The 27,605-nt window shown below is 32.9% G+C and overlaps 3 protein-coding genes and 1 long non-coding RNA gene across 8 annotated transcripts in view; 2 read left to right on the forward strand and 2 right to left on the reverse strand.

Moving 5' to 3' along the window:
* Positions 1-4,385: 4,385 nt before the first annotated feature.
* Rae1 (ribonucleic acid export 1) lies at positions 4,386-5,761 on the forward strand. Its single transcript, XM_075312788.1, has 2 exons — positions 4,386-5,234; positions 5,298-5,761. Exons 1-2 carry the CDS (start codon positions 4,568-4,570, stop codon positions 5,702-5,704), a joined length of 1,074 nt encoding a protein of 357 aa, XP_075168903.1. The 5' UTR covers positions 4,386-4,567; the 3' UTR covers positions 5,705-5,761.
* A 94-nt stretch (positions 5,762-5,855) lies between these two features.
* Positions 5,856-6,693, reverse strand: ND-B12 (NADH dehydrogenase [ubiquinone] 1 beta subcomplex subunit 3). Its single transcript, XM_075312789.1, has 3 exons — positions 6,568-6,693; positions 6,205-6,345; positions 5,856-6,135 (listed from the first exon to the last, which is right to left on the reverse strand). Exons 2-3 carry the CDS (start codon positions 6,339-6,341, stop codon positions 5,961-5,963), a joined length of 312 nt encoding a protein of 103 aa, XP_075168904.1. The 5' UTR covers positions 6,342-6,345; positions 6,568-6,693; the 3' UTR covers positions 5,856-5,960.
* A 36-nt stretch (positions 6,694-6,729) lies between these two features.
* The window catches only part of LOC142241043 (uncharacterized), a 60,590-nt gene continuing 39,714 nt past the window's right edge, over positions 6,730-27,605 (forward strand). Inside the window, exon 1 of the long non-coding RNA XR_012723463.1 lies at positions 6,730-7,157. This is a non-coding gene — a long non-coding RNA (uncharacterized LOC142241043). The remainder of the gene's footprint in view (positions 7,158-27,605) is intronic.
* Positions 10,236-27,605, reverse strand: part of Ip6k (Inositol hexakisphosphate kinase) — a 118,095-nt gene continuing 100,725 nt past the window's right edge. For all 5 annotated transcript variants that reach the window (XM_075312783.1, XM_075312784.1, XM_075312782.1 and 2 more), the window contains 6 exons: positions 24,640-25,625; positions 23,234-23,360; positions 16,779-16,899; positions 15,520-15,596; positions 15,064-15,445; positions 10,236-14,993 (listed from right to left, as the gene is read on the reverse strand). In XM_075312783.1, coding sequence (XP_075168898.1) covers positions 13,244-14,993; positions 15,064-15,445; positions 15,520-15,596; positions 16,779-16,899; positions 23,234-23,360; positions 24,640-25,419 — 3,237 coding nt within the window. In that variant the 5' untranslated portion in view covers positions 25,420-25,625 and the 3' untranslated portion in view covers positions 10,236-13,243. The remainder of the gene's footprint in view (positions 14,994-15,063; positions 15,446-15,519; positions 15,597-16,778; positions 16,900-23,233; positions 23,361-24,639; positions 25,626-27,605) is intronic.

The following is a 27,605-nucleotide window of genomic DNA, read 5'->3' on the forward strand; positions in this document are numbered from 1 at the left end:
AAAGAAATCCCCTTTACCGATATTTATTTTCACTAGGGTGGCAAACAATTCATAAATATTTTGTTTATTATTGTCAATGATAATAATTTCGAAAAAAAACCAAAAAACCATATGAACAATAGAAAGTACTAAACAACTATAATAATAAAGCATTTGATATTTTTTCAGGGTCATTAGTCCCAAAAATATTGGTTTTCTGTAGTCGAGAATAGAATTTTAATATTAATCTTAACGAAGCCTTATTCTAAAAATTTGCAGAAATTAATGACATAAAAACAGGTTTCTATAAAAAGAAAAAATATGGGTAATAATGGAATTTTGTATAGCTAAGCACACCTCCATGTGTTATGAAGACGTTCTACCAACTAATATTTGAAGTTTTGATAGTCAACGCATATTTTATTTGTTAGTTTTGTAGTCCATACTTGCATTTTTGCTATTGCAGATATTTTTACATATTTTTTCTTTTAATTGTAGTTTATCTATGTGAAAAAAAAAACACTTTTAAACGCAATTTTTTCTTAGAAATATATTATTAGCCCATTACTAGTAGCCTTTTTTCTAAGTGTTCGTCAATATTATGTTGACCTTAAATTTTTTTTCTCACTGAATGAACGGGGAATTTTTAGTTTAAAAATGATGTTTCATGCGATTTTTGAAGGAATGGAGTTGTTATCGGCATTTCTACAGAAAGGCTTGACTTTGTGGTTACATAATAAAAAGAAGGTTTATGGACAACTTTGACAATATTTAAAAATATTTTTTTTTAATTTAAACATATATAAATTTCAATATTTCCTAGCAATAAGTATTGTGTATAAATAAATAACTTTAATCTAAATCAATGGAGCCGAGTGTTAAGTTTCCATATAAGACGGCTTTCTTTGGTTAATATTGTTGAAGGTCATTTCTCTTAGTATCTTATTCATGACTGAAAGTAAATTACTTGCCCTATAAATGTAATCAAATGCAAAATGTGCAATTAAATTGTATATAAACGCCAACAATTAAACGAAAAATATAGCGAAATACAATAGGAAATTGTAAAAACACACAACAGGTAGCGGCTACATTTTCTTGACAAACCAAAAAAAAAATCCCCCAAATTTCAAAAAACGAACTTTAGTAGCAGCACATTAACACCTTTACTAAACGAAATCATAAAAACCTAATACCGTACAAGCCGGCAAGATAGCAAGAAAGAAGATACCAAAACAAAGTCACTCATATATATTCATTAAGTGTTTGTATCCAGTGACTGATAAACAAACTTTAGTAAAAAAAAACATTTGAAAATATTTTGTTTGTTAAAAGACCAGACGGCTTAAGAGGGGGTTTTTTCCCAAAAATATTCAGATGTTTTCTTTTGATTTGTCTTTTCGCTTGACCCTTGTTTTTCTCCATTATATTTTGCATTTGTATAGGATGGTTTGAAAGAGAGTTAGCCGTACAAGTAAATGTTTATTTTTTAGTAGGAACATGATTTCATTTATGAGCGTAGTGTTAAATGTGTGTGAGGCTATACACTAGATAGGGTCACGGCCTAAAGGAAAAACAGTTGATGTGGTCACCCCCAGTTTTGTAGACAATTTCAGAACACCAAAACTTTTTGTTTCCGTACACCCTACGACGAAACCACATTCACATCGTTATTCACATCTACGAAATTAATTTATAATTTAGAACACAAAACCTGTTTATCTGTAAATTTCTAACGGTACCTTTGTATACATACTCGTTGTTTGCACTACGGCATTTTCTGCGTTATGCAAAGTGCATGTGTTTTTGCTAGAACAATTTGAGAGCCTACTGTTTTAAAATTCTAACAATCACTTTCGCTACATGATTTTTTAAGTCTGTCCATATTTTTGTGAGAGAAGGCCGTTGATAGTATTTGAAAAAAGTGAAAACAACAGCATTCTCTCACAAAAATATGGACATACTTAAAAAATCATGTAGCGAAAGTGATTGTTAGAATTTTAAAACAAAAATTGTTCTAGCAAAAACACATGCACTTTGCATGATGCAGAAAATGCCGTAGTGCAAAGAACGAGTGCAAAGAACAAAGGTACCGTTAGAAATTTACAGATAAATAGGTTTTGTGTTCTAAATGCCTTATAAATTAATTTCGTAGATGTGAATAACGATGTGCATGTGGTTTCGATCGGACATCATGACAACACAGCAAAAACTATTTGGTGGTGTGTAGGGTGACCTATTGATTTTTTAAAATCTCTGTAACTTTTTTCGGGGGGTCGTAGGGTGCATGAAAAAAAATTTTGGTGTTCTGAAATTGTCTTCGAATATGCTACAAAACTGGGGGGTTACCGCATCAACTTTTTTTCGTGACCCTATCTAATATACACCCAAAGAAATTTGTTGGTAAGCACAACAGAAAAATCTGCTAAAGAAAGTCTCTTAAAAAAGGGGAAGGCGGTCACTGTTTGCTGAAATTTTACAAACATTATCGTAACATAATAAACACAAACTTATATTTGCTAAAAAAACATCAGAATATTTCTCAAATTAAGGCATAACAAAGTGTTTTTTGATTGCATATAGGAGCTTTTGAGGATTTTATGTAGCACGGATATACAAAAAACGATTGTTGGCGCTTGAAAATACTTTGGGTAAGATTTGAGAATCTAAAAACTTTATATATGTATTTTCTATCTTAAGGCCGGTATTAATGTGGTTACGTTTCTTCAATAATTTACTTTACAGAAAATAAACATTTTTCATTAGGGCTGTTTTCTTTTAGCACTGGATGCAACATTTGTATGGGCTATCCAGAACATCGTTGCACTGGTGTTCTATCCAGAACAACTCATCAGTGCAAGTCGCGCCGATGTTGCCGGATTGTATTTTGATAAAGTGATTCACAATAGCAACTTATTGTGACTAATTTATCAAAAAACATGTAATTCAAAGTGGTACAGTGTCATAAATAATCGCAGCAGTAAATATTTATTACAAATTGGAGCATTTCATATTTTAAAAATGCAAGATTTAACTTCTTTTCTGTGATTGTTTTTAAACAGCTGATGACAGTGTTGCATATTTTTGGAGATGTTCTGGATAAGCGAGTACTCTGTTTTCTTTTAGTCCTTCACGGCTTAGGATATCCAGTGCTAAAAGAAAACAGCCCTATCGTTGCATTGGATCATTCCTCGTTAATAAGGTGAGTACTATGTTCGTATTTTTCACCAAAACACTAAATTAATGGCCAGTTTCTCATCCTCCGATTAATTTTAACCGGTGGATAGACCTCCGGTTAGTAAAATTTTTGTATGGGATCAGCTGTTTTATCGACACGACAAATAATAACAAGACATTGAGAAACTGGCCCTAAAAGTACAAAAATCTATTTGAAAACGATTATATTTTGATAAAGTCTTGTGAAATAATGAATGGAAAAGATCTAAGGAATTGATTGTGAACACTTTTTTATTTATAATTTAATTAATTTAAAAGAGTAACCGTGAAAACACGCTGATTTTCAGCTTGAAAACTGAACATAGTACTTAGCTATATATAATAAAATTTGCAACAAAAAGATGCTCACACAAGAAAAATATTAAAAGACTCACACTCACGGAAAATCTCGTTACTTAAGAAAAATCGTCCCATTCAAAAACAATAATTTTTGATAATCAAAATTAAAGCGGATCTTACACGCCGACATAGGTTCGAGTATTTGTTGTGTGCTGGCTCGAACCAATCTTATAACAACATGCGAAAAATAAGAAGTATCATAAACATAGACAATAGAGAGGGACGAAAAGCATAATGACCGCGTGTTTCTTATGTGATCAACTATTTGCTAAGTTACAAATTACTTCTCCACAATTCTGGTATAGATTTATATATTTCTGAAAATTCCAAAAAGAATTGACGACCCATCGTTAATTCCATTGCAAAAAGGTTTGTTTTTAAAATGAAAATTAAATTGTTTTTGATAATGTTGGCATCCCCTTACACCACCACCTAATGCTTAGTACTAAGTTCGTTTCTGCGAAAAACGAATATCTTCATATATCTCCGTAAATAGGGTCTCAATCCCAGGAATGTTAACTTATTTATGCGAAATAATATGCCTGCCTATTTTTTCGTGCGAAAAATCCAGGGTTGTATAAATATGTGTCTGAAAATGCTCAAAACAAAGGTTTCGCATTTATTCCGCGCTAACTTTTTTTTATATGGAGTATAACAGTTTTTCGTGCGAAAACGTGATCTTAGATTTCTCGCCGCAACCTGTTGTGTCGTAGGTTTATCCGACCGTGTAAGGTGCTCTTAAGAAATAGTTGAAAATCTAAAATCGATTACTTTTAGATCAATAATCGATTTCGACTTCTCCTAATTTTTGTGCCAAAAATTCGAATAATCGATTTATAGTTCCTTACGACTGACAGCATTCTTTTTATACAAAAACAATAAAACAAATCTTGGGGAACAAGACACATTTTTATTTCGTTCTATTTCCTCGGGTTTTGTCCACTTAATATTCTCATTTAAAGTAATTAGCGTTGCAGAATTTTAAACGAAATTACTCCCAGTTCTACAAAAAATGTTTGGTCAATCAACCTTAGGCGGAACAACATCCGCTTTTGGAGCAGCAGCGTCTACAAATCGTATGAATGATTTCGAAGTTGTTTCACCACCTGAAGATTCAGTTTCCGCTCTAGAGTTTAGCCCGGCGTCAATGCAACAAAATTTTCTCATTGCCGGTAGTTGGGATTGTAGTGTGCGTTGCTGGGAAGTAGAACAAACCGGCAAAACAGTTCCCAAATCAATGAAAACAATGGGCGGTCCGGTCTTAGATGTCAGCTGGGTGGATGATGGCACCAAAGTGTTCATTGCCAGTGAGAAGCAAGTCAAGGTGTGGGATTTAGCGGCTGACCAACAGATGCAAGTTGCTGCACATGATGCTCCAATCAAAGTTTGCCATTGGGTGAAAGGGACCAATTACACATGCTTAATGACAGGATCATGGGATAAAACTCTGAAGTTTTGGGATACACGGTCACCCAATCCAATGATGGCCATAAATTTGCCAGAACGTTGCTATTGTGCAGATGTTGACTTTCCCATGGCTGTGGTGGGAACAGCAGGTCGTGGTCTTATTGTTTACTCTTTGGAAAACAGTCCTACTGAATTTAAGCGACAAGAAAGTCCCTTGAAATATCAACACAGAACTATAGCTATATTCAGAGATAAGAATAAAAAACCTACAGGTATGCAAGTCAAATCAGCGATATCACTTGCAGAATTCTCATTGTTATTAAACCTCTTTTCAGGCTATGCATTGGGCAGTATTGAAGGGCGTGTTGCCATACAATATGTGAGCCCTGTTAATCCAAAAGACAACTTTACGTTCAAATGTCATCGCTCTTCGGGCACCGCAGGTTATCAAGACATTTATGCTGTAAACGACATATCCTTCCATCCTACTCACGGCACATTAGTCACAGTGGGTTCTGATGGTACCTTTAGTTTTTGGGACAAAGATGCTCGTACTAAGTTGAAATCTTCTGAAACCATGGATCAATCTATAACAAAATGCGCTTTCAATGCCACGGGTCATATATTTGCTTATGCTGTTGGCTATGATTGGTCCAAGGGTCATGAGTATTTCAATCCCGCTAAAAAGCCACAACTATTCTTGCGATCTTGCTATGATGAATTAAAGCCCCGTACAACATAGACTTGTTAACAAAAATGTCCAAATATACGTATCAAATTGGATCTGCATTACCAATTATTCCACGGCCTACAACTTCCTTTATCTATGGCAAACAAGATTAACGTTTAAGTTAGACTTGAAACCCCTAAGTAGTACTGAATAAAAAAATCCATTCTTAGATGGCTTTAATTTTGCATACATTTCCCAGGAATCTTTTCAATTTACAAGTAAAAGCAGTGATTAACTATATGTATATGATCAATTTGTTACTAAATCACTAATGTCCACCATGTTCACCATGCCCATGATGGTCATCGCCGCCTAGGGCAGCTTCGCAAGCAACGGTAATTGCTGTCAAACCCAGACCCCATACAAAACCACGTAGCATGAAACCCCTCAAACGAGTGGCATGGGTGCCGAACTGTTTCGCATCATAACGCCAGACTTCATTGCTAAAAAGAGAAAAATATAAATCATAATTTATTGTAAGACTAGTGCGTAAGAGTAGTGCTGTTTTTTACCGTAGCCAGGGATCTTTAAGACCTTGCCGGGCCAATGCTTCCCTAACTTCCACTAGTTTGGGAACATTCTCAACTTTGTAGATGGAAGCGTCCGGAACTTTGTAGGGATCACCGTGTCCATGACCATGACCGCCCATGTTGCTGCAAAGAAAATAATAACATGTATACTTTCAGTTGTTTACCTGCGTTCCATAAACTGTTTAAGGGTTATGTAAGATTCACCAGTTTTAACAGTTCTTGTCAAAAATTAATGCATGATTTTTATATTTTTTGTACTCGTTACGAAAATAATTTGGTATAATGATTTTTAAATTGTAAGAAATTCGTGCCAATTTTCACTATTATGTACATTAAGATTTTTACCTTATTTTTATCAACTTCCAAAGAAACGAATGCGAAGAGCAAACTTATATTTGACAGATGTCAAATTGAAAAGACAGAGTTGTTTACGACAGCTTGATGTTTCCTGACATATGAAGTAAATAACGGTATCAATTACAAATGCGTTCCGATTTGAGTAAGACGATTAGTGAATTAAATTCGATTAGTTAACAAATAAATACACAGGAAATATATAACAATTATGTGTAGCGATACCAAGTAATAGACTTACAGTAAATATCTCATGTCTGATACGAATGCATTCGTTCGACTAGGATGTCCAAAACAGCTGAATTTCTAAAGGAAAAATAGCTGTTTTTGGCATTTCAGTAGAATGGAAGCGTTCTCTTCGGACTACCTTGGCTTCGGAGAAATTGAGAAATTGGCGGTTAAATTGTGCAATCACTCACAATAAGATTTTGGCAACAACAGTCAAACAGTCAAAGTTGCATTAAACCGAAGCTGTCTGCCGAAAGATTTTTTAAAATTACAGATCATTTTGTGTTTCCAGGTGAAAAAATAAAACTTTATGGCGAATTGCATTTAAGAAAGTGAAACCAATTACTGAAATGGTAAGTCGAACAGTTATTTCCCTTTTGTAGTCATATATAATGATATTTTATGAAAATTGTGCACCGTCCATGCTCCGTGCTGCAATGGCCAAGTCCACCTTGCATGCACAGGGTCGTGGGTTCAAACCCAGTCTCGACCTAATACCAAAAAGTTTTTCAGCGGTGGATTATTCCACCTCAGTAATGCTGGTGACATTTCTGAGTGTTTCAAAGCTTCTCTAAGTGGTTTCACTGCAATGTGGAACGCCGTTCGGACTAGACTATAAAAAGGAGGTCCCTTGTCCTTGAGCTTAACATAGAATCGGGCAGCACTCAGTCATAAGAGAGAAGTTCACCATGCCGCATTGGCCTGGACTGAATAGTCTAAGTGAGCCTGATACATCGGGCTGCCACGTAACCAAATGATCGCCAAGTAAATTTTAAGTAGGTATATCGAATATCTTAAGCTTTGTGTACATTTTTTTTCTAAATATTACTACTTTGGGCAATCACTACTATATGCAATGAAATGCAAATGAAATAAACGTACTATAATGGGAGGTTAGTTTTGGTCCCAATTTTGCAGAGCGTAAATAGATACGCATAGGGAAAAATACATTGAACATAGTACATGTATAAAAAGTATACTTTTACAATATTGCTCCTATCGATGTTTACCTACTCGTTCATTAGAATTTTGGTTTGTATAAAATGTTAGTTTTTCTACCAATAGCGATATTTCATATCCTGAGCTGCTGAAAAGTGGAAATTTCTTTGAGAATTTAAAAGACCAAAAATGTTCGACTAAAAAGGATTTCAGCGGTGGTTTATCCCGTCTATGCTGGTGTATTAATGCTTCTCTAAGTGGTTTCAGCGAAATATGAAAATCCGTTCCGACTCTGATATTAAATCGAGATCCCTTGTTATTGAGCTAAACATGGTCGCAATCAGTGATGAGACAGAAGTTCAAAACTGCGGTATCACAATGATCTGAATAGCTAAATGAGCCTCAAATAACGTGCTGTCACTATACCTAACCTGGCAGAAATTAATGAAATTAATTCAGGGAAAAAGCTTTGACTTAATATATTACCCACATCCATAAGCGTAGAAAAGCCTCTGGGGGGGAGGGCTTCGTCCCCTCCAGCAAAAATGTAGCCCCCCTAGAACTTGAAAATCTATGTACGATTTTCCATTGTATAGGGGGGCTATAGCCCCCTGGCTAAAGTTGTCTATATACGGCGATGTCCACATCTCTATACAATGTCGTCGGTATTATATTTACATTTGATATGATATTATGAACAACGAAGAATACGAGTTTTTTTTTATAGAACCTGCGATCATTTCATGGCTATATCTAATGAAATCCGTGAGCAAGTTGTCCTCTATCAATATATCCCAAATCGATTTCTTACGTTGGCGATGTTGATGTTGGCCTAAATCGAAATGTTTAAACATCAAAGTGCAGGATTCTCATAACAAAAGATCTATAGTTTTAAGATATGTTTTTTTCAGTAACCGCAAAAGGTGAATGTCAACTTTTCGAAATGTGTATAAGACCATAAAGTCAACCCTTTGAAAGCTTGAAACATACGGTCTATGCAAATCTAGTGTATCTAAATTTAAGTATTGAAATATCCAACTTACCCATTAATTGCAAACATTTATCTAAAGGATTTCATAATTTTGAAATAAATATAAACAACTTTTTTACTTTATTTTGAAACACGTAATCATAGTTTTTATTGCATTAATATTAATTTGTATTTGTTTCATTTTTAACTACTACGAATATGTATTATTATGTATATTAATTTCTTTCTTGATAAATTTCGTTTTATGTTATTTTGTTTTATTTTTTACTACTATATGTGCTTAAATTAAAAAAAGTTTTACATTTCATTATCTTTTATGTGGTATTTTAATACAAATAAAATATATATCGTAGTATATATATATGTATATATAGAGCAGATTAAATATTTTTTCCATTAAAACAAAGTTATATATTGGGAATACATAAAAATAGGACCTTGCTATGGGTTTCATATTGAGTTTTTTGTTGTTTGGTTTTTGCATAGTGTTTATGTACGTTTTTATAATGTTCTGGTACGCCGAATGCAATCGCATTCATTTTTTGTTATGGAACAACTTCTGATAAATGTTGAAGATACTGAAGATATTAAAATTTGTAAGATATTTATAATTCTTCCAATACGTAAGTAGTAGAGTAGTAAATAGAATAACATAACAATAGTAAGAAAATATAGTTTTGTAATCTATGATTAGCAATCGTTTGCATAGCAATTTAAAACAGTGATTGGTTTTTATTTCACGAAATGTCCATATCACAATGTATGTTTTTTAATTCAAGAGGAAAGAAAATGTTATACTTTACCACTCATTTCTGGGTTTTCAATTTTTTAATTTAAATTCGTTAAATACATAACTAAGTTTTTATAAGTGAAATAGAAATTGCTTTCCTGACTGAATACAGGATTATTTCCCCTTGAGGCTACCACGCTAATATAAATCCCAGTTGGAAAGGATGATAATGTTTCTGATTGAATACATGGTTGCTTTGGAAAATGCATGGATGCTTTTGAAAACCACTATCAACAATATATTGGGATATAGCGCCCTTGAATAATAAATTCAAATAATTTGCAAAAGGACAAAAATAAGAAATGCTTATTAACTCTTGTGAGCTTTTGTATAAATGTGGAAATATATACCATACTTTAATACTGTTGAGATAAATATCTCCGTTAGAGTGCAAAAGTATAATTTCCTTTGAAATTAATAGGATTAACAAATGGTGGTATGTAATTTCATTTTGGAAAATATCTTGTATTACAGATTGTATTTAAAAAAATCGAAATATTGACGCAACTTTTTGCATGTGTTGATATTATATTAACAGATCTTTTTATAATTAAGTGAATAAGAAAACAACTTTCATACTTGTCAGTTTTACTCGCAGATATCTAATTTTTACTTAACTGTAACATATTCTCTCACCAATTGCCCCTAATAATTTGTTAATACAATACGATGATTTATTATTTAATATTCCAAAGAAAAATACGAAGTGGGTAATGTGAATCGGCAATTTGTATACTGTAAACTTTATTAGATTGCCATATTACGAACAAAGTCACCCACTTCAGTCTTTGATAGTTAAAAGACAACATTTTTGGGCACAACGCTCCAAATTAAAAAACCATACACATATTGGATTAATCCAATTCATATAGAATAGCATAGATACTGACTTGGAAGTTAAAAAGTAAGTTTTACAAAACTTCTTGCTTCATTTAATTTGACAATTGATGTATTTCACAATAACCAATTATAGATTTTTAATGTTTATATTTTGCTCACAATTTTGTAGGTAATACATTATTAGATATTTTATTATTTTTGCAATATATTATTTCTGGTCATGCATTACAATTTTCTATGGTCAAAAGAAGTTTGTCTTTGAATATTTTACGATTTTTTTGTTTTTTTTTTTTTTTAATTTACTTATTTTTACTTTTTAAAATGTCTAATTATAATGGAAGCATTTTTGCAATAATTTTACAATATCTCCTAATAGTCAATATCTAAAGATTGGTATAGCCAATAACAAATAATCTACAGTTTTGTCAATAAAAGTATACATATGTCTTTTGTTTTAGAAAATATTTTTAGTTTTTGGCATTTTTATTACACGTTTTTGGATTTAAAAAAAGGATTTAGGTAATTCACAAGACTGTTGTATTATAAATGTCATAGTGCTCATCAATTTCATTTTTTTCTCCTTTTGAAAAACTAATATTGAAAATAATATGATTAAAAAAAACTCATAATCCCAGTTAAATCGGAATGAAATGGCGTTAGTGTAATAGTTGAAAAGTATTTCTATGTATATGAAAAAGTTTTTCTAATGTTTAACAGTATACGACACTTATTGACTTATATTTGTCATCTTCTATAGCACTCTTGTGTATTACCTATATGTTGTTTTTTTTTATATTCCATAACATAAAATGATTATTATATATTATTTTTTTAATTTAAAGCGTGCGTGGTGGGTGAGGTGGAAAAATTATATTCCATTATATTGGTGGATTTAATAAAGAACCGGTTTATTTTTTTAAATTTTAGGCCAAAATATGTATATGAAAGCATTTTTTGTGTTATTGATTATTCTCATGATGGATAAATGGTATGCATTTCTTTGTAGGAAGTCCAAAGTTATATGAAAAACTTTGATAGCTCCATAGTTAAGTTGCGGTATTAAGTTCATGTTTCACAGATTCACTTGTCAATCAAATATTTCCACGGCTACTAGTCTTTACTATGATATTTTAAAAGAAGACAATTGAATGTATACTTTGGAACATTTCCTCTAAGTATTAGTATTTTGTTGGAATTCATATACAGTGAAACCTCTCAAACTTAAACACTCTGAAAACCGGACAATTGTCTGGTGATGTTTGCTATATTAACACGTTAAAATTAATCTCTTATAAATGGACACCTCCCAAATGTGGACAAAATTTAGGTAAGCGTGAGTGTCCACCTTTTGAGAGGTTTCACTGTATTTGTATGGTAAATTAAAAAAGAATTCCATTGATATTGTATCTTGAAAAAATCATCAAAAATTTGGGCCTTATTGCCATCAGGATAACACAAACTTTTTACTCACATTTGATTTCAAATATTTAGCAATACCGCATTCTCCGCCAATAAATCATATTGCTTTTCAATCATTCTTATCTCTTGATATATAGTATATTTATCTTTGATTATTGTTTGTAAACTAATTTCATGTAATTCAAAGGTCTTTTCGAAAACTTAGCAAATCGAATTAATATTTCCTCAAGGCATTCACCTAGATTCTTCCAAAAAAAAAAAAATATTATTTGTAATCTGGATCACATAAAGCCATTGTTATTATTTGAGGAAATTGGACTTTAATGTTTGGGCTGTATTGATAGGTACGTACTATCTATGTATATTTCAATCTTTAAAATTATATACTTGAAAAGCATTGTTTGAACTGAGGTAGATCGTGATGTTTATGATGATCCACAGCCATGATTCAGTTCATTAGGTTTTGGAAAAACAAATAACATAAGTGTCATACCTACAAAGTTTTCCAAAAATGATCCAGCCTGGCAACAAAAATTGCATGGTTTTCTTAAGTAAATCAAATATGATGGTAAAGCTAACAGTTCAGCCGTTTTATGAATTCGTTTTAAATGTGATAACTGTTACGATTTTCAATTCCCCTTCCTCCGATTATCATAGCCAACGTCACCATGGACAACTAGGAATGTTTGTCGACATACATTTCATTATAAAATATTAATTCGAAAAATTCAATATTGCCATAGGCGAGTCACCGATGACAATTGCCATAAGGGGAATCTTGGAGATAGAATTATTGCGACCTCCATGATGTTTTATTTTCCAAAAAGAGAGATTATGAAATGTATCATTTTTTGTTTTGTTTTGTTAAAAATAGTTTTTAAGGTTTTATTTTCAAAATCTTATATTTAAAAATAGTCTTAATATAATAATAAAAAAATCTGGGGGTTATTTATCATTTCAATATTGGTTTTCAGTTTTCTTTATCACATTGGCATGATTTCACTCTTAAGTTTTTCCTTCTTGTTTTACTTTAAATAGTGGTTTTTGGAGAGGGCGTAGAATGGGAAGGAGGGTATTTATGATGTTACGAATTACTGTTGTCTTGGGTTAAAAGGGCACATCTAAGTACATACTCTTAGTCCTTCTAACCTTTGACGTTGTGTTGTTGTGGTATTTTATGGCAGGGATTGTGCTTTACTGAACAATAATGAAAGAAAATCAATGTTTTTAATCAATCATTCCTTTTTCTCAAGAAACGAGAGAATCATTGTTTAGGAGGTTTTTGTGTATGGAGGAAATCTGCTTGTACTTCTTTCGAGGAGATTTGATTTTTCATGTATTTTGTTATGTATTGTAGTACGCTGATTCCATGTTATTCTTTCCTTTGTTTTGTTGTTCTTATTTAACATAAAGCTTTCATTTAATACCTCTATGAAATATATGTATAGATGTGTCTGTGTTTAACTCATAACTTCTTCATTGAGAATTTCGTTTATCAAACGATTCAAACTATCTAGCCCTGTTAGGAAACCATTATCTGGTCCATGGTGTACGGTTGGTGATGGTGTAGGAAATAGTGCTGAGCGATTACGAGGCACAAATGCTGTATGAGCAAAATCGATTAGTCTCACATCCACCACACAATGCATATCATCGCAGGCAGTAGGTGTATCAATGTCCAGCGATTTTGAAATGTGTTGCATGAACCTTTTGTGAATTGATTTTTTGGATATCTGTTGTTGTTGTTGTGATTTTACTATAGGATCCTTATGCTGCTGCAGCAAAGGGGTAGATGGTAACTTTGGCCCCGTTGTTGTTGTAGGTGTTGTTACTGGTGTCATGGATGCATCCGATGCCGTTGGCGTTGTTGTTGTTGCATAGACTGCACTTGTGTCCATAATAAGACCGGCATCAATAAGAGATTGTTTTATTTGTGCATGTTCTGTCGTTGAGGCAGGTTCTGGTGTTATATGATGGGTCTTTGCAGGCGAACCAATTATGGATACAGGTGTGGACGATGGCAATGAAGTAGCAAGAGCTTTTGTTGACTTTTTAGCCTGTGACGAGTCGTTAAGGACTTCTTTGTTTTTTCGTCCCTCCGAAGGATCATTGATATCCTCATCGTCATCTTCCTTGCAGCGTAAACGTTTCACAGCACCCTTGACCGATTTCAAAGAGGACGCGGTAGAGGATGCCGGCGAGGCATTGACGGTGGACGAATTCCTATGTTTTTTACGATGCAGAGATTTGGGTGTCGGAGGTGGGGTTGCTGTGGCTGCAGCGGCTGCTTCAAATGCGTCCTGTTGTGATTTGTAACGCTTCAACATTACTTCCGTCTGACTTATAATGCTGCTATCATAGTCCGAAGAAGCTTCATCTGAACTATTGTTACCTGTCTGGCGGCCACTTGTAACAGCCTTGATTTGTTCGGACAAACCAGAAAAATCATCGCTACTGTTGCTACTGTAGTTCATCCAAGAGTCACCTGAATGAGGCGAAGATGTTGCTATACTTGGCATGGGCGGCTCAGGATCTAAGAATACTGTTTCTTCAGAAATGGGAATGAATGGTACAGATGTGGTAGTTGTGGGTGTCGATGAGGCCGATGGCCTTGTTAACTCCGACGACTTGCAAAGACCCACATTAGAACCGGCTAATGGTGGTGGTGGAGGCATAGATCTACTATCACTTTCAGTCATTAACACATTGTTGGCATCCTCTTCTGTTTCTGAAGAAGAAGATGAATTGTGTTTATCAAAATTGGAGGCAGAGGCGGCCGTCGATGTCGAGGATAATGCAGCTGCAGCTACCGCCGAAGCTCGTGAAGTATTATGCAAATGTCTTATGCGGGTTCTGAGATTCATATCATTGGTTGAATCATTGGATGCATCAGCATCATAACAGCATTGTTCTCCACCGGTACTGCTGTTAGTGGCTGAGGCGTTGCCACTATCTGCTGCCACTAAATGTAGATCTTCGTCTGTATCATGCAACTCCAATTCATCTCCACCCTCATTACCCTCCTCTTCTTCATCGTGATCCACTTCATCCTCTATATCGTCATCGTCAATACTATTATCGGGATGATAGTCGAAGGTGCTTGATTTCTTTGTAGATTTCTTAGGCGTAGAGGGTGTAGCCCAATCATCAAAGTCTAAGGGTTGTACCATGGGATTGTCTTCAAAGCCTTCATAAACAATTAAAAGCGAGCTACAAAACAAAGATAAATAGAAAATATTGAAGTCTTTCCTCGATTTATATAAAATGCTATGCTACTCACCAGGAATAAAATCTATAGCTGGATTGTTTCTCAATAACTCGACGCAATTGCAATAGCCGTTGCACAATCTTTCGTATGACACGCGTACGCAAACGATATCCATTATAGAAGAAATCATGTAGAGCCTGTTTAAATCCCATCTCATTCAATTCTCGACCCCAATATTTGTCGCGTTTTGCGTACTGGTCCAAATGAACTTGATAGGTTTGCATACCACACAGGCGAACGCCCAAAGATGCTGAGGTGCTAGCAGCACATTTTGCCATTTGTTTAGAACGTTTCTCAGCCGAAGCATCATCTCCATGCTGACGTGTGCCCATTTTCAAATCCAGTATACAAGGATTACGAAATTGTGATGTTATATTTTCCAACATAAGGAAATCTATAAAAAAAAGTAAACGGCAGAACCGATTGTGTTAATAATATTTGAAATATTTACATTTACAACAAACTTACATTGTTTGTTGGAATTGTCCAATTGCGATATACTCTTGATGACATCCGCAGCATTTCCATTCTTGTGTACTTTCATTCTGCAAAAGTTTGAGGGAGAAAAAGAAGATGCTAAGTCAATTCATTCTTTTCGCAAGCAAATATTATACTGGCATAAAAACCCTCTTCGCATAGTAACGTTCTCTCCAAAAACTATATGGTTTGGAAATTATTTTCATATTTATACGAGGATCTGTCACATGCGTCTTGTAGTATATTTTGCGATTTGTTTGGCCATTTGTTTTTAGAGTTTATGGAGCAGCAATTGCTTTGTACGGCCTTACGGAGCCTAAAATAAGTAGCAGAGTAATTTGGTTTTGTTTAAAACACCCGCCCTACATCCAGCAATTCCAAAAATTATAAAACTAACGCGAAAAACGCAGATAATGTCAATGTATTGTCAACCCTCAATGCTATGGATTTTTTCTTAGCTAAAATTTTACAGTCATTTTCAAATTGTTCTCATTATTATTATGCCTTCTAAATGTCAGTATTATAGGAAGAGTATATACCTATAGGGTATCGCAGCTATGATAAATGTAATAAAAGGTTAACAAAAAACTAAGAATTCTGAAAATATACTATTAAAGAGCTTTGTAAATATTTGTTGTGGGCAATGTGATGGCAAAAATGGAAGGCAATCCAGGAATTGAGTTTCGAAATACTTCCAAACCCAACGTATTCTAATTATCAAATACACGCGTCAATTGAAAGTCTATTATGTGCAGGTAGTCCTCCCGGAATATCAAAAATATCAAGTTATGTTACGTTGTTATGCCAACGTGTGTAGTTCGTCGAGTTTTCTATTTGATAAACTTTTATATAAATTCACTGGTTTAAGATTTTATTCATCCTCTTTGGAGAAAATTTGTATATAATGTCCACAATTCGAGGAACCTAATTAAAATGTTGGCCAAATATGCAGATCTAAATTTTATATCGGATGTAGGGCGTGTGTGTAATTTTAGATATATGTAATATTTAAACCACATATTTATGTATGTACAAATCAAATATCATATATATACAAAAAATTATTATTATTTGGTTTCATACCCATTTCATAATATTTTTTCAATTACTCTCTCACAAACACAACCACAAAATATCTAAAAAATTGAAAATATTTTAAAAGTGATCTTTACAAAAAAAGATCTATGTTAAAGGAACAGTAGTAACCGAAATATATAGTGTTATATATACACTTTGTTTTTAACACCTACCTTAAAATCTCATCTCTTTTACGTTTGGAGGCGCTCATCTTACGTTGGGGTTCTTCGCGGAAACTGGGCGAATAACGTTTTTCTAATTTACAACCTCCCATTGTAGTGGCTTGCATAACACCTGTAAGTAAAATTCAGATCATATGACATATTAGTAAAGAAAATTATATTAGAATTAAATTCGCGTATTTATGTTAAATAAATTGGTCGATTTAAAAAATTGTTTTTTTTAGGTTATTGTTGTTGATCAATTGAATTGATTCACAATAATGTGATGTAAAATAGCAGTTAAGCTAAAAATACGAATTAATTAAATGAGAAGTAATAACGGACGAATGATTTGATATGCACTGATACGAAACAGTGTGTATGAAAATATAATTCCATAGGATATATGCACGAACGATTTTTGCACAGGTACTGAATATACATACATACAAATGAATAAAACGACGAGAAACTCAAGTGCAATGAATCTCTATTAATCTTAATGAAGGGCGAAAACGTAACTGATGAAGTTAAATAAAACTGAATTTTTGCAAATCATACTTTTTCACTCAATATTAAGGCCAATTTTTGAAAAAAGAAAATGCTGTCTTCGACTGAACATACATAGGCATTGTGATACGAGAAAAGGATAAGAACGATTCGAAGGACACATAGATAACTATGGGTGTTACTAAAAGCGGAATTTCTTCATTTTTTCACTGTTATTAAAAGCTGCATTTCTTCGTTTTTTCGTTAACTACACAGAAAAAAGTTCACGAAAAATTTTCAAATTAAAGTCTTAATTGAGTTTTAAACAAGTAAGGAAAGTCTAAAGTCGGGCGGGGCCGACTATATTATACCCTGCACAACTTTGTAGATCTAAATTTTCGATACCATATCATGTCCGTCAAATGCGTTGGGTGCTATATATAAAGGTTTGTCCCAAATACATACATTTATATAGGGTAAGTGCAGCAAATGTGGTATGCCCATTTGTTTTTCGAAAGCCAAATTTTTTGTTTTTCTTTGACGAGGCTAAGATTTTACCACATTCATTTTACTAGTGTTAGCCATCCACGCAACTATAAGCGAAAAATTAGAAACCCATAATTTCGGATATATTTGCGAATTTATTAAAAAACACATTAAGCACGGATTCATAAAATGTGCAGGTAATGTGGTACACCATAATGTATATTTTTTTGTAAAAAAAATAAATGCAATATGTGTATCGCAATTGCATACATTTTATGATTATTTAGTACTCGTCAGTTATTTACATCCAAAAATTAATAAATTTAAAATATATCTGCACACAAAACGAAATGATTAAGAACCACCAAAAAAAACCTTCGAGCACGGGTAAATGTGAATTCTTTCAACTGGCACAAAGAAAGAGTTGCAAAAATCAAATTGATCTTTGATAGCTTCATTTTCTGACAGACACAATCTATTCACCTTGATTTAGTTCTTCGTATGTTGTTAGATAGAGAATAAAGCTACTATACCACATTACCAGCCTATACCAAATTTGCTGCACTTACCCTATCACTCGATCTGGACAGAATTTAATAGACTTCTACAAAATCTATAGATTCAAAATTTAAGTCGGATAATGCACTAGGGTGGAACACAATGTTAGTAAAAAAATATGGGAAACATTTAAATCTGAAGCAATTTTAAGGAAACTTCGAAAAAGTTTATTTATGATTTATCGCTCGATATATATGTATTAGAAGTTTAGGAAAATTAGACACATTTTTACAAGGTATTTTGACCATTTTTGTCGAAATCAGAAAAACATATGTATGGGAACTCTATCTAAATCTGAACCGATTTCAACCAAGTTTGGTACGCATTGCTACAATGCTAATTCTACTCCCTGTGCAAAATTTCAACTAAATAGGAGTAAAAAATTGGCCTCTGTGGTCATATGAGTGTAAATCGGGCGAAAGCTATTTATGGGAGCTATATCTAAATCTGAACCGATTTCAACCTAATTTGGTACAAACATTTGGAATGTTAATTCTACTTCCTGTGCAAAATTTCAAGTAAATCGGAGTAAAAGATTGACCACTGTGGTCATATGGTGTAAATCGGGCGAACGATATACATGGGAGCTATATCAAAATCTGAACCGATTTCAATAAAATTTGGTACACTTGACTACACTACTAATTGTACTCCTATTCAACCAAATTGGGGTAAAACTCTGGCTTCTGGGGCCATATAAGTCCATATCGGGCGAAAGATATATATGGGAGCTATATCTAAATCTGAACCGATTTCAATAAAATGTGGCACACTTGACTATAGTACTAATTGTTCTTCTTGTGCAAAATTTTAAGCAAATTAGGGAAAAACTCTGGCTTCTGGGGCCATATAAGCCCATATCGGGCGAATGATATATATGGGAGCTATATCTAAATCTGAACCGATTTCAATAGGGTTATATTCTGGACCAAAACACATACTTGTGCCAAATTTGAAGTCGATTGGATAAAAACTGCGACTTAGATTTTGATCACAAAAATGTGTTCACAGACAGACGGACATGGCTATATCGACTCAGGAGCCCACCCTGAGCATTTTTGCCAAAGACACCATGTGTCTATCTCGTCTCCTTCTGGGTGTTGCAAACATATGCACTAACTTATAATACCCCGTTCCACAGTGTGGCGCAGGGTATAAAAATATTGTATTAAAAATTTAATTGATTCAACAAATTTTTTAATTGAAACAATAATCCATCACAAATGTTAATAGTACGAATTAATTTTTTAATTGACTTTCAATTAATGTTTTAATTGATACTATCATATCTGTGATTCAAGACAAAAAATATTTTTTATGAAGAAATTTTCGTGTTATGAAGAAAGTTAAGTAATATTTTATCTTCGAGATAAATTAAGAAAATAACAAAATGTTACATTTTTATATGTAAGATAAACTTATTTTATTTTCTACTTAAAAATTATCATTTTTGTTAGTGAAGATTCGACTTTAGAAACGTTAACGCCTTCCCTTTGGGTTTTCGCTGTAATAACCAAATTTGAGAAATGTTTTATCTTTCAGACACCCTCCCTTTCTTGCCTATATTTTATGTTTGTTGAGCACATTTATTCAATTACACATACCAAATTTTGTTGATTTTAAATATGTATAAATATGATATCGGTTTTGGAAATTAGATTACTGGGTTTGTAATGATAATCAACAATTTAGAAAGATGTAACGATGTGCAGAACCGTACATAAACCCTATGGAATACATATATTAAAACAAATTTCTATTCAATGGCTCCGCTAGCTTAGATTAGGTATGGTAACTGTCTGTTATTACAGGCAGTTACCATGGGGGTTTATGAGTCAAATTCTTCCCATAGTTGCGTGCCACACATTTATAGAGAATAAAAATAGTCAAGAAATTCGTCTAAACTTTTCGGAAGTTTAACTATCATCGAACAAATTTTTAAACCTCAAACGATTTAATAACATATTAATATAATATAAAACAATTTTGTTAACCATTCCATCGATAAGGTCGGTCAAATAAGACTTTGCTTAAATTTTAGCAAAATTATCCAAGTCAAATGTATGCTCAGTTGAAGTTATTTTAATAAACAAAAACCTATTAAGGGAAATTTTCTTTCAATTTATGAAAGTAATCACGGTCTTCGTAATACTATTCGCTTTTGTCCCTATTGAAATACATAATAACCGAATATTAATAAAAAATATACATACATATAAGTGTATCTAGTATATAAAATATATATATGTAATTAAATTGGTTGATTAATGATATAAATAAACAAGTTTAGTAAATTTAAATATTATACAAACCCGCCATACTCGTTTAACGTTTTAGGTTATTTAGGTTTTCTCGGTTTCACTCATTTAACGGATGAGCAGGAGAGCATTTGTGAGTTTTGATTAGGTTCGTGATAGGGCTGTAGTAGTAGATAGTAGTAGTACGAGGTCCCTAAGTGATGACAGAGATACACAAAACATTGACACAAAGAGTCCTCGAAGAACAGTTTTGTGTACGAACGCATACAATGAACGAAGACTACACACACGAATGAGTTCTTCACGGACGATGGATGTGCATTCTTCTGTTTTATGAATACAACGAGACAATAATAGATATGTTTGTGTAGCTTTAAACAAAAAAAAATGAGCTTTTTTAAACAACAAATTACTCTTTTTTTATGGAGCTTCGAGAGTCTTCAATACAAAAGCCTCCGCGTGCTAGATATATCATAGACATGAGGGTCCGCCGCCGCGTTCCTTCGCATGTTAAGGCTTCTCCTCCCTTTTTAGGCTTATGAGTCTTAGAAAGAGAGCACGCTTCGTTTTCTCAATGTTTCTCTCAGCACCGAGTAAGTTGTGGATGGAGCCGTCATTTGGGCAATTTGGCTGTTTCGAAATAGTACGATTATTTATGGTACATAAGAACTACAAAGTATAACACAAAAAAAATCCTGGCTAAAAGGTTTCTAAATAAGGTACTTCTGTTCTGGTTGTTGGTTGTGGTTTGTTTGAGTTGTTGTTGTTGTTGCATTAAGATTTTTGGCACTTACCCCATCATCTCAAATGTGTAATATCATACATAAAGTTTTAACCACACTATGGAACACTTGACTTGATCAGCATATTTTTTTCTCATATCAACAAAATTTACGGTACAATTAAAATACGCTGTAAAATCAAAGAAATTCCATTTTAATTGCCTCTCGTTATTTATTTAACAATTCAAAGCAATTCAAATAGGGATTTGCTATTACATTGAAGTCACAGTTTCTTTTAATTGTATTTATTTTTTTCAAACAAGCGGACTTAACTTAGTTTATTAACAATGGGAGTGTACACAGTTGACAAAAAATAGCATATATCAATTTTTTAAAGGTTTAATTTTGTAATTATATACCCGATATGAAAAAGAAAAAAGTCCGAATTTATTTTTATTATACTTAAATCAGTTGTATACATTTTGAAAAAATTTAGCCCAAAATTATATTTTAAAAATTAATATGCCGGAAATCGAGTTAAAAATGTATTCAAAATTAAGAAAAAAATAATGAATATTTTGGGAACAATAAAATTTGACTATAGCTTATTTTATTTTGGTCGTGATTGGAAACATACGATTTTTTCTTTGTCGTTTTTACTTTTCACAAGATGGATAATTTCATAAAATTAATAAAAAAAATTCAAATCAATTTATCAAATTTTTGGAAAATTTTATTGATAACATATTGAATGTAAGTGAAAATTGTATGGAAATAATAGATCTAATATAGTTAAAATATTGGTTCATTCGTATTTATATACAAGAGTTAACAAGCCCAAAAGGATTTATAACTCATTGAATGGTAAAAATCAATAAAAAAATCGTTAGAACATGTATTGAAACACTCATAATTGGAATAGAAAATAGTTAATGTTTGGCCATCGGTTTCTATTACATATGCTACATACGCTTTTAATTTTCCTTTATTTTCAATTAATTGAATTGATTTACACTGTGTACACTCCCTGCGGTGAGGTCTCCTCGTAAAACCGTCAAAGATTAGTAGCTTTTTTCATTCGCAAAGCAATGATTTCACTCGATTTGTGTTAAGGTGATGTTGAATTGCATTTTAAAATTTCGATTTTATTTGTATAAAGAAATAGTTGTATATTATAAATAATGTATAAATAATTATTAGAGTATAAAAATTTGTTCATTTGTTTTCTTTTCTTCAAGTTCTTACTATAAGTTTTAATTTTTTTATTTCAAAAAAATATATCACAATTTTACTTAAATAAATATTGGCATCACATAAAATTTAAAGATTTGTATCTAAGTAGTTATACTAAATGGTTTTGCTAAAAGTAAACGAAAGAAAGAATAAAAACATACATATAAGAAATACACTTTTTTCTTCATTGTTTAATTTTCTTTTTTCAAAAGAGGCGTTGAGAATGTTCTTTTATCACAGTTTCTTTTTATTTTTTATTTTGGAATTTCTTATGTATTTATTTAAAACAAATCTTCTATTGATTGTTAAAGATAATCTTTTTTTATGTATTTCTATTACAAATGCATTTTACATTAAATGTAATGGGTTTCAAGAGACAGTAATGGTTGATGGTTCTTTGCTTTTGTTGGTTTTTGACAATGTTTTATTATAAATGTGAAAACAATGTTGTTGAAATATTCAAAAAATGTTTTAGGTTTTTCTTGTACTGATTTTTTTTTTCAAGCTTTAGTATTTACAAATGTATTAGTTTGAAAGAAAACGTAAGACAATGCATCAAATATCAGCAGATGATATACATCGATACATACATCATACTAAATATAGCTAATAATTTTTTTGTCTATCTCATTTTAATGTAAGTTGTTTTGATGAAACAAGAAAACAAGATGATTGTGTATGATGTAGGCTGTATAGCGATGAATAATATTAAGATTCTTACCTTTATATTTGGGAACAAACTTCTGTATATCCTGCGGAATGTTTTGATAAAAATCTAATTCACGCAAATTAAGCGGCTTTATAACAGTTGATTGATTAAGCAACAATAGGCGGGTGTGTCCTCCGACCTGGAATAATAATAGAAAATTTCAAAATTATAAACATGAAATTTTCATTATTTCAAATGAGAAATAAAGTCTCGACTAAAGCCAAATACTTGATATTCAACACCAACCTTAGGTTAGGTTAGGTGGCAGCCTGATGTATCAGGCTCACTTAGACTATTCGGTCCATTGTGATACCACATTGGTAAACTTCTCCCTTATCACTGAGTGCTGCCCGATTCCATGTTAAGCTCAATGACAAGAGACCTCCTTTTTATAGCCGAGTCCGAACGTCGTTCCACATTCTAGTGAAACCACTTAGAGAAGCTTTGAAACCCTCAGAAATGTCACCAGCTTTACTTAGGTGGGATAACCCACCGCTGAAAAACTTTTTGGTGTTCGGTCGAAGCAGGAATCGAACCCACGACCTTGTGTATGCAAGGTGGGCATGCTAACCATTGCACTACGGTGGCCCCAACCTTACCTTATGGCCTAACATTTCTTATGAATTGAATTTCTTATAGCCAAATCAAGTCTTATAAATGACCTATATATCTCAATCGGATGTCTGTTTATAAGGTGGAAAGAAATACCTTATAAAAGAATAATGTAAATTAATAATGAAAGGGAAAATCGAACTGTGTACGTATGGAATCCGGTTTGCTTGATGTTCTTCACTTTGATAGAATGTTAAGGAAGATTCCTTAATAAATAAGGGTAATATAATCATATTTGTAAAAAGCGGAGTACATATATGGGAGCAATATTGAAATTTGATATATAGCAGCATATATCGATAAAAAGAATACCAATTAGTTGCGACAGAAGAAAACCGACAGTCACTGATTTCTCTGAAAGTTCTGATCTTCTCATAGAACCTTCTAAGCAAAATGGTGAAAATTAAAAAAAACTGAATTAAATATTTTGTTAATAAAAGTTTTGTCTATAAGAGGTTAGGTTAGGTATTGTGGCTGCCCGATGTTTCAGACTATTCTATAAGATAGAGGACATATGGTGAAAATAAAAACTGAGGCTAACAACTTCTCTTTTATCAACGAGTTCTACCAATTTCTAATAGTCTAGTCCAAACGTCGTGTAAATCTCTACTTGAAACCACTTGGAGCCCCTTTAAACATTTTGATATTTTATAAGCATTACTGAGAGTAGAAAAAACTGCGGATGTTTTCCTAAAATGTCCACATTGTAAATACTCAGACCCATGCCCTTAAAGCATCATAAAAAATGAAGATGCAAATATTTAGATGAAAAATTTTTGGATGTTGTTTATGTCTTCTGTATTTACCTGATTCGACAATGGCTGTAAAGCAACTTCATCTTCACTCTCCAAATGATCCTTACTCAACTGGGTCTGAAATTGTTGTTTAAGTGGTGGCTGTTGTATAGCCAAATGATCTGATCCAGCAGCTACAGCTTTAAAATTGCCACTATTTTTACTAACATTTGTTGCTGATGATGATTCAGAAACTGCATGTTTGCCTGTCACAAAATCAATAGCACCAGTGTTTGTGGCTAAACCTGCACAGGATTCTGAACGTTGACGTTGATGTCCTAAATACTGATGTAGGGCAGCAGCCGCACTCGCCAAAGGATGATGACTTTGCGACGATTGTTGTTGTTGATGTACAGTGGAAGCGTTATTGGTTGTTGCAATCGATGTGGCCAACGATTTCAAATTATTACTGCTTACAGACAATTGCTGCAAATTGGCAGTGACCAATGTACTTGTGGCAACATGTTGGGGTTGTTGAGTTGTTGCGGCGGAGGTGTTGGTAAATTCCGCAACTGCTCCTGGATTACTTAGAGCTGTGGACAATGACGATGACGACGATGTTGCACTATTGTGACTACCAAACTGTAGTGGCGACAATTGGTTTAGATTTGGTGCAACTTGGTCAACATGTTGCTGGTGCTGTTGTTGTTGAGACAGCTGTTCATGTTCATGCTGACGATGGTGATGATTATGGAATTGATGGTTTTGTTGTTGTATAGTATTTGGAACATGTTGATGATATGACGCACAGTCAGAATCTCCCATGCCCCAGTCCCCCAGAAAATATACCATACCCTTCCACGTAAAACAGTTTAAACAATTGTCCGACGTCTCGGTTTAAATAAATTACAATGGTCTTCCTCGAATATTCTCAAGCAAAACCACCCAGTTATATGGCGACGGTTCTCCACCTCCAATAATGTCTAAAGTCTTTTCTTCTTTTTTGAGAATTGGTTTAAATCAGTGGTCTATTTTACCACTATGATGGAAAAGACAATCTGTAATGAATAGAAAAAAACAACAACAATAAAAAATTTAATATTGCTCTTTAAGGTGTTACAATTAAATTAATGCATGCTTAATGGTAATAAAAAACGTTTGTCGAATAATCCTCTTGGTGGTTGACCTTGGAAAGAAAGTAAAAACAAAGCCATTTAGAACAGGTGTGCTCTTTGTTTGTAATAAATTTTCACACAAAAACACCAACGATAATAAGTGGGTCAAATATTTGATTAAGACTTTGAGTTGTTCCATCACAAGTAGAACAAAACGGCGATACATTCATGTGTAGGAGGATGATACAATGAATCTATTTGGGTCAGAAGAATATTAAAATTTAGTTACATGGCATTGTAAAGGAGCGTAACGTCGCAAGACAGTATTGAGGTTCTATACGACTTTTATTGGTGAAATTTTTCCCTAGTGACCTATGGTCACATTAGACCGTGGTTTAGCATATGTTACGCTATCATTTAAATCAACTGGAAATTGTTGCTATAAATTTCTATAAAAATGTCACAATTTTATGTGTCATTTGGGAGATACCAAGGCAACGCCCTTGGCCTGTAAACGCCAATCAATTGTGATACAATTTCAATAGGATATCGTAAGCAATTATATTAAATAAATGTTGATGTTGTCTGCCGAATTGAAATCAAAAGTAATTTCCGTGAAAGTAGACACATGTGAGCATCGATTTTATTGATGAAATATTTATAGCCGCATAATTCATTGTAGTGCAAAAACTTGATCTAATATGAAATATTATTCCATTTAAATTTTAGGACACAGCATTTATGAAATATTAAGGACAAACAAATATAGTCTTTACTTTGAGAAATCTTTTGATTAAAATGTTGGTTCTTTCAAATTTGCGTCCCTTATGTTTTGAAGTAACCCTACGGGAAATTGGTACAAATTACTACTGACGGACATATTATGTTACAGAACTAGTACCGGTACTCCAGTTTGTCGCAATTTTTAAATAGTCATAATTTATTGATTTCCTATGGTCGCATGAAATTAGAATCTTATTGGATATACACATTTAGTGAAATACGATTATCAGAATAATCTATTGTTCAACATAGTTCGAAAGTTTATCACTTCTGATGCGATTCGTGCCAAAAAGGAAACATTCTCAATAGTTTGTCTGGGACTGGTTCATGAGTACCTGTCTATGGGGTGCTCCTATTAATTGTCTCAGGACGTGTCCTTTGGAATGAGTCCAAGACGTGTCCTAAAGTGTAAATTTACCCCGTCAATGACAAATCCATGTTAAAGAGACCGGTTCCTTCCATACGTTTTGACCAGAACTGGGACTGGTCCATATATACCAGGGACTAGTCCTGCACCGGTCCTGTGGATGATCCATTTCCCGTGGAGAAGTGATATAATTTTTCCATATTGTATAGAAAAACATATTTGTTTACACAACTAAATTTGAAATTTTCTAATTTTACCTCGTGCGAAAATTGATCTAAATGGTACTCCACTTTTTGAGATTTCCACAATGCGTTAATTTAAATACGTGTTTTACTTGAAACATGGCATTATTCATGGTAGAAGTCGGCTGTGAATTCAGAAAATTAAGTTGTTGTTAACAACAGGTTTTTAAATGACTTTAACGATTCAGTTTTTTTCCTGTACGTTTTCATATGACTATCTTCTGGTAGGAATAGTCAACAATATATGATACAGTAGTCAACAATATATGATACAGTAGTAATCGATTTCGAAAATCAATCAAAACGGCTTGCGTGCCTTGTATAATTATGAATACAATATTTATAACATATTAATATCAATCCACATACATATAACAAGCCATTAAATTCGTTGATTCAACTCCAGTAATTGAATTTAACAATGTTTTTTCACTCGAAGCTTTTGTAAAAAATCAATGGTTATACTACTAAAGTGAAAAATCTTTTATTCTTCTAAATGAAATGAAAGGGCATGACAAAACGATTGTAGTT

Source organism: Haematobia irritans, chromosome 5 (assembly GCF_050003625.1).
Source record: "Haematobia irritans isolate KBUSLIRL chromosome 5, ASM5000362v1, whole genome shotgun sequence".
Taxonomy (NCBI): Eukaryota; Metazoa; Arthropoda; class Insecta; order Diptera; family Muscidae; genus Haematobia; species Haematobia irritans.